The 7,272-nt window shown below is 39.5% G+C and overlaps 1 protein-coding gene across 1 annotated transcript; it reads left to right on the top strand.

Annotated features, from left to right (window-relative positions):
- The first annotated feature begins 133 nt into the window (after window positions 1–133).
- Window positions 134–4,414, top strand: LOC101847212. Its single transcript, XM_005107041.3, has 2 exons — window positions 134–239; window positions 3,590–4,414. Exons 1-2 carry the CDS (start codon window positions 237–239, stop codon window positions 4,232–4,234), a joined length of 648 nt encoding a protein of 215 aa, XP_005107098.1. The 5' UTR covers window positions 134–236; the 3' UTR covers window positions 4,235–4,414.
- The last annotated feature ends 2,858 nt before the right edge of the window (window positions 4,415–7,272 follow it).

The following is a 7,272-nucleotide window of genomic DNA, read 5'->3' as shown; positions in this document are numbered from 1 at the left end:
GAGAGAGAGAGAGAGAGAGAGAGAGAGAGAGAGAGAAGGCCACGGACACGAAGTCTTTGAGAGTTATTATTCATGTTTCCCATTGTGGTCGTTCGTCACAGTTTTTGTCCTACCTTTTCTGACGTGAGAATTTCATAACGGGTGGAATCTGTCATGCAAAGAGGACACTATATCGCTATAAAAGAGTTGGGGACATCTACGTTTGATCATTCTGACTGCACAGAACAGCTACAATCATGGTGAGTACAGACAAAAGTTGTAGATGTCTTCAGCGTCTCTAGAGATCTTCCAGCTATCTCCTGGGAGAACTGAGTAGAAGTCTGTTCTATAGAGGAAGTAAAAGTCTGTTCTATAGAGGAAGTAAAAGTTTGTTCCTTTAGACGTATAAAAAGTCAGTTCTATAGTGATATAGAGAAAGGAAATGTCAATTCTATAGAGAAATAGAGAAGCAAAAAAGTCTGTTCTCTAGAGAAATAGACAAAGAAAAAGACTGTTCTATAATGATGTGTGAAGTGTGCTGACAAAATGAGTTACTTCTCAGAATTTAGACAGATGGAAATAGAAACATCAAATGTATAGGTTGAATTTTTACAATTTATCAGTATGAAATGATAAAAGACATGTTAAACCTGAAGAGAATGGCATTGGTTTAGACTCTACAAATATGAAGCAACTCATTTTGTTAGCACGCCTCACATATAAAGAAATGAAAGGTCAGTTCTACGGAGAAATAGAGAAGGAAAGGTCTATTCAAAAGACAATGTTCAGAGAATGCTTTAAAGAAAGAAGAACAATAAATGTAAAACTTTAGAAAGGCTGAAAAGAAAGAGCATTGAAAATTTACTTTGGATGTAGTAGTCAAAGTCAATGCCAACCAATTTGTTTGTGTGTGACATATCGTAATATAATGTGTTTGGCGAAATGAATATAGAAATTATTAAAACGACTAAACCAAACAAACAGACAAACAAACCAACAAACCAACAAACCAACCAACAAACAAAAAAGGCCACACTTTTAAAATTTCAATAGAACTTTTTTGGGTTTTTTTTTTTCTTTTAAAGATATTTTTAGACGTGCCTTGATTTGCTTCATGCCCCTGTTAGATATTGTGTTACAGGGGCATGAAAAGGGTGTGGGGGGGGGGGGGTGTCTCGTGGTCTAGCGGTTACGGTGTTCGCCTCTCATTCAATAGGTCCCGGGTTCGAATCCCGAAAGCGACGGGAAATTTTCTGCTCCAAAATATTCTCCTTCCAAATCCTTTCCTGCTCTCTAACAATTTTCTACTCTGTCTCCATCTTCACTTTCTGCTCCCACCCCCTCACCTCCCTTGCTTCCTCCACTGGGTTCCTGACTCTTTCTGCAGCCTTTGTACTGCTACTTCTTGGCTCCTTCTTACTGCTGTCTTTCAGCCACACCCCTGATCTTATGGCTGGAAAGATCTACACCTAGCCTCCTCGGAAAAAGGTGAAAAATCTCGGAGGTCCCGTGTGCAAGTTGCGTACGTTAAAATCCCTTAGTGTTCCAAAATCGATAAAAATTGGGACCAAAAGAAAAAAAAATCCAGTTAGTTCGCTCCTTCTGAATGATGGTATTCCAAGCCCATGACTCATGGGTTGGAGACAAAATGTAATTCAGAGAATCATACTCTTACAGCTGAAATGTTTATACAGAATGGTGTAGGGCATTTAACCGAAAAAAAACCAAACAAACAAAGCAAGATTTTGTTTTACATAGTTATTGCAAAATATTTTTTTTTTCGTATGATACCGAAACGAAATTTTTCACGTTAGTAATTTTAGTATTAGAGCCGATCGAGGGTATTTCGACTCTTTGAAAAGCGACAGAATTGAGTTTGAAAAGAGGAAATAACAACGGATTTGAGCAAGAACAAGCAAATGACAAATCAGATAAATCAGATATTGATGAAAAAGTTGTAACAAGAGTTTGGGGCGATTCAGATTAATCAGATGCAGAATTTAAATCTGAGAGTGAGAGTGACGGGCCGGATACCCAGATTGAACTAAAGTTGTGTTTACATAAAGTTAGTTATACTTTTCTGAAACTACGTTCATTTTTCTTTCTAAAAATTATTTTTTCAGGATTTTTGGAATTTATATAGTATTTTTAAAATGTGCTCTTTAAATGCGTGTATTCACGGGAGGTGGGTTCCTTCCCCTTGCTTAGGATCTAGGGACAGACTTCCCGTCCACACTTTAAGGGTGTAATCTGATAACTGGAGTTTTTGTTGTTTTTTGTTTTTGTTTTTATTTGTATTCATTTTTTTTTTGTTTCTCTCCTTCCAGATGTCTTACACGTTCCTTTTCCCTCCTATCTATTACTCCACCCTCCCCCCCCCACCTCTTTCTTTTTCGCCGTATCTGTATTTGTTTTTAGTCTCTGTTAGTATGTGTTGGATTTCGAGTTATTTATAGAACTGTTGTTGCTGTTGTTGTTGTTGTTGTTGTTGCTGCTGCTGTAGTTGTTCTGTTATATTTCTTCTCTCCTTCTACATGTTTTACATGTTCCTGATCCTCCTATCGCTTACCTCCTCTATTGGCTGCTGTGTCTTTATTTCTGAGGCATCGTGGTGAAATCAGGCGCTCGTTAAAATAATGAAATCAAAGAAACCAGCCTTTTTCTAGCCATTGAGCAATTTTTTTTCTTTTTTCGGCTCAATGCCTCTTATATCCATTCTAAAGCACTTCTTGTGTGGATTTTACTACAAACACTTTGATCAAAGGCACACAAAAAAAATGTAAATTTGCAGTTTCCATAGACACTCAAACTTTGGAAGCCGCCAAACTTTGGAACATTTTCCCGCTAATTTTACCTCTGACATTAGGCGATTCCCCCCCCCCCCCTCCTTTATTCGCAAATATCTCGACTTCTATTCAAGATAGATGGGCATTAAATTTGTTTCACGAAAAAACAAGACAAGTGATCACACTTTAACACGATACCAATAACTCCCTATACCCCAAAATTGACGAGTGCCTGATTCCACTATGTAGTGACACATTTTGCTTATTATCCCCCTGTTAGTAATCTTATCGACATGTATAGAACTGATGTCTTTTGCTGATTTTTCTCTCTATCTTCCTCGTGAGGTTTCCTTGGTTCCTGCGCCTTCTGTCTCTCACCTTCCGTGGTTGTCATCTCTTTCTGTGTCTCGTTTTCCTGTTTGCAAGCGTTAGTTATCGACGATTTGTTTAACTGATGTTCTTTTTATTTCTTGTTCTCTCTCTATCCCCCCTCTCTCTCTATCTATCTATCTTTCTTACTCTCTCTCTCTATCTTTCTCTCTCTCTCTCTCTCTCTCTCTCCTCTCTCTCTCTATCTATCTATCTATTTTTCCCTCTCTCTCTCTCCTATCTCTCTATCTATCTATCTTTCTCTCTCTCTCCTCTCTCTCTATCTACCTTTCTCTCTCTCTCTCTCTCTCTCTCCCTAACCCTCCCTCTCTCTCCAGATATCCCCTGTGTTCCTGCTTCTGCTCTCTCTTACCGCCCCTATTTGCAAGTGTTAGTTATCAATGATTTTTCTAACTGATGTTCTTTTTTATTTCTTGTCCTTTCTCTCACTCCAGAAATTCGCTGTGTTCCTGCTCCTACTCTCTCTTGCCTTCGCCGGCTGCAGCGCCGGGAGACGCTGGGGTATGAGAGGAGGGGGCGGAAGGTGGCCCTGCCGAGGTTTCTTCTGTAGGTTTTGGGGTCTAAGTCGTCGTCTCCCAGCGCCCTGGCGACCCTCGCTCCCCGTGTGTAGCGGGAAGGGCACCCTGGGGGAAAGATTCGCCCTCAACTTGGGCATCAACGACGCTGACAACGACACTTTCGTCTCAGGCCCGGAGATCTACAACGACTTCAAAAACAACTACGACACCAACAACGACGGCTGCGTCACTGAGGCCGAGTGGACGCAGCGCTGGGAGAGGGGACTTCGCTTTTCCAAGGCATACGCCGTGAACCGTTTCGCCGCTTTGGCAAGCGATAACGTCACCTGCCCCATCACGTACGAAAGTTTCGAGAACAGCACCGATATGCAGATGCCGGTGGGCATCTTTCTCTCAGCCAATCTGCAGACCCTCGTGGAAACATGCCAGAGCGACAACTCTCGGCTCATCTCCAACTGCGACTGTCTACAGTTGTTGGGCGCTTGTGTGAACGACGCTAAGCTCAGCGAAGACTCCGTGTGTAAGGCGTACGTGGTTCAGCCAGTTATTGCCACCGACTAACCCGTCGTCGATTGGTTGGAATGTCAGAAACTAGAGTACCCACTTCCTCGGTTTTAGGACCCGCGACAAATTGATTTATTTCAATAAAGATAAAGAGCTTAGTTGAGGCTTTTGTTCTAATTCTGAAATATTTTCTTGGATCTGGCTGGAAATAAAAAGAAGAAATATATTATGGCAAAATTGTTGTTTGTGCTATGATTTTGTTTGAAAATGCATATAGATCTATGTATTGGTGTATGATATGTGTGGCGTCGCAGTGAAATCAGGTGTTCGTTAAAATTATTTGATCTAAGAAACTGACATTTTTCCACACCTAGACCAATTCGCTGCCTTTGAATTACAAAGTTCTTTCTGACACTTTTGACAGTTTTTGAGTTCCCGAGACCAAGACATCAGAAACCAAATTACATGCTCTATCTGCTTTGTCAAAAGTGTGAGATTATTCGGGGTCGTTATCAAACTATTCAAAAAACTGCATTTGAAAAACATTGGCATGTTGTAGAACTCCACATTTTTACGTCAAACTGATCAAAACAAAGTATTTAGCAGATAGAATTTTGTAATTTGAGGGTACCGAACTGTTTTCGTCTTTTTTCAATAGATTTTTATGTCATTTTGAAGAAATATTATAATTTATGTGAGAATCTAATTTTTTTTTCAAAAGGAACACACCGTTTATGACAGGTAAAATTTTTTTTAAAACTCACACAAATTTTCCGTTGTCAAGAACACTCAAGCTTTGGAAGTCACCAAACTTTGCCGGCCATTTTCTCGCAAAATTTACCTCAGACAGTAGCCCCCCCTCCTGCAATAGCAAACATCTGGACTTTTACACAAGATGGGTGGATAATTTAATTTCATCAAAAGTAGCACGATTGAAAAAGCTTACTGTTCGGGATACCAATAAAATTGACGAGCGCCCACACACACACACACACACACACACACACACACACACACACACACACACACACACACACACACACACAAAAACACACTCACAAACACACACACATTATATATAAATATATCTAGTACACATCTTAAATTGAATGGAGTTTAGCTGCGCAAAGAAGCTAAAGAAAGTTAGTACCTGTGGTTGTTGTTGTTGTGGTTGTTGTTATTGTTGTTGTTATTGTTGTTGTTATTATTTTTGTTGTTATTGTTGTAGTTATCTATCCAGTTACAGGTGGGCTCTCGCCCTTCTGTCCAATGCCATGTAGTGATAAGTGCAGGTTTGCTGCTGTTGCTGTAATGTTCCATAGAGTGTGTTGTCAATGTTATGTTTGGGAAGGAGAAGTGTAACTCTGATGTCTTTTAGGGCTGTGCAGGAGACCAGATGATGACCCACAGTCTCATAATATGTACAGTCACACCTACCTGTGGTGAATCACAACAATGTGTTGATTAATACCACACTCGGCATACACGGTTTCTTAGATTATAACCAATACGGAGAGTATAAAAACGACGGCAGAGGATTTTCATGATTGTAGGAGCACAAATAAATACAGTAAAGATACTTTCGGCTTTTCAGAATATATTTAACATTGCGTAGAGATTAGCTTGGCAAAGAAGCCCATAAAATGCTAGCATCTGTCGTTGAGCCCAATAATGTGTTGGTTGTTACAACTAGGCATGAACAAAAACTGACAGATTAAAACAAATACTGATAATGTAACGACCGACCCAAAAAGTTGTTAAAAACAGTATGAGGACAAAGAAATAAAGATGTTTACGGCTTTTCCGAATGTATTTAGAATTGAGTAGAGTTTAGCCTGGCGAAAAATATGCCAGCACCTTTGGTAAAATACATTGATGTGTTGGTTGTTACAACTTGGCATTCACTGAAAATAATAGATTTAACCCAAAATTTGTTAGATACTTAAAACAAAAGGAAGATATTTTAAAAATAAAGATGTTTGCAGTTTTTTAAGAACATTTCTAGGTTTGGATAAAGTTTAGCCGTGCAAAAAAGCTAATGAAATGCAATCGTCTGTAGTAGATGTTTACTTGTTTACTTGTTTACTTGTGTGAAGGACCGACATTACTGCACAAGGGGCATCCCCTCAAGCGCTCCGTCCCCTAAAGAAGCACATCTCGAAGTGTGTAGATGCTGACGGTTCCAAGCAATGGTTAAGTCTTGGACTTCTTCAGGCGCCCCATCCAATTTCAAGCTCACGAAGTCGCTCAAGATGATGGTCTTCCGTCTCTTCTTGTTCTTGTTCTCTTTTCTCCTTGACTGAACGTACAATTTCAGGTTTGTCAGGGCACAGCTTCCCATCTGGTTTTGCTTTCCCAGCGAGCTCATCAGCCCGCTCATTCCCTTTGACTCCAGCAGTAAATGTAAACACAATGAAAAGTTTATTCTAGGCATGCACAAAATGTAATAGATTATGAGCTATACTTATGTGTCACGACCGACAGCACAAGTTACCCAAAACAGTGAAAAGACAAAAAACATTATAAAGATGCATTTAGCTTTTAAGAGTACATCTAGAATTGGATAGAGTTAAGCCTGGCAAAGAAGCCTATAAAATGCCAGCACCTGTGACAAACACAATGATATGTTGGTTCTTACCACTTGACACGAAAAAAATTAATAGATTATAACCAATACTCAAAGTGTAACGATCGACCTCACAACTACTCGAACAGTAGGACGACCAAAAAATATTTTATTTAAGTAGAGGGTTTTACGGCGCTCGCAACTGCATAAGGTCATATGAGCGCCAAGGAAAAAAATAAAATAAAATGCAATTACGAACAATTGCAGGTTTTGGATGGTGTTTACTTGTGCAAAGACATTTTTTTGAAACGCTATCACCCGAGGTAAAACAAAAACATGTTTGTTTGTACAACTAGGCACACACAACATTTCATAGATTTTGACAAATACAGAGAGTGTAACTACCGACTGCGTAAGTTGCTCAAAATAAAGGGAAGACTAAAAAAAATGGATTAAAGATGCGTTTAGCCTTAAGCTTGGCAAAAATGGGCCTAGATCTATAAAATATTAGCACCTGTGGTGAACCCCC

Source organism: Aplysia californica, unplaced genomic scaffold (assembly GCF_000002075.1).
Source record: "Aplysia californica isolate F4 #8 unplaced genomic scaffold, AplCal3.0 scaffold00571, whole genome shotgun sequence".
Taxonomy (NCBI): domain Eukaryota; kingdom Metazoa; phylum Mollusca; class Gastropoda; order Aplysiida; family Aplysiidae; genus Aplysia; species Aplysia californica.
The sequence above is the reverse complement of the archived record's forward strand: the minus strand, read 5'-3'. Positions and strand labels throughout refer to the sequence as shown.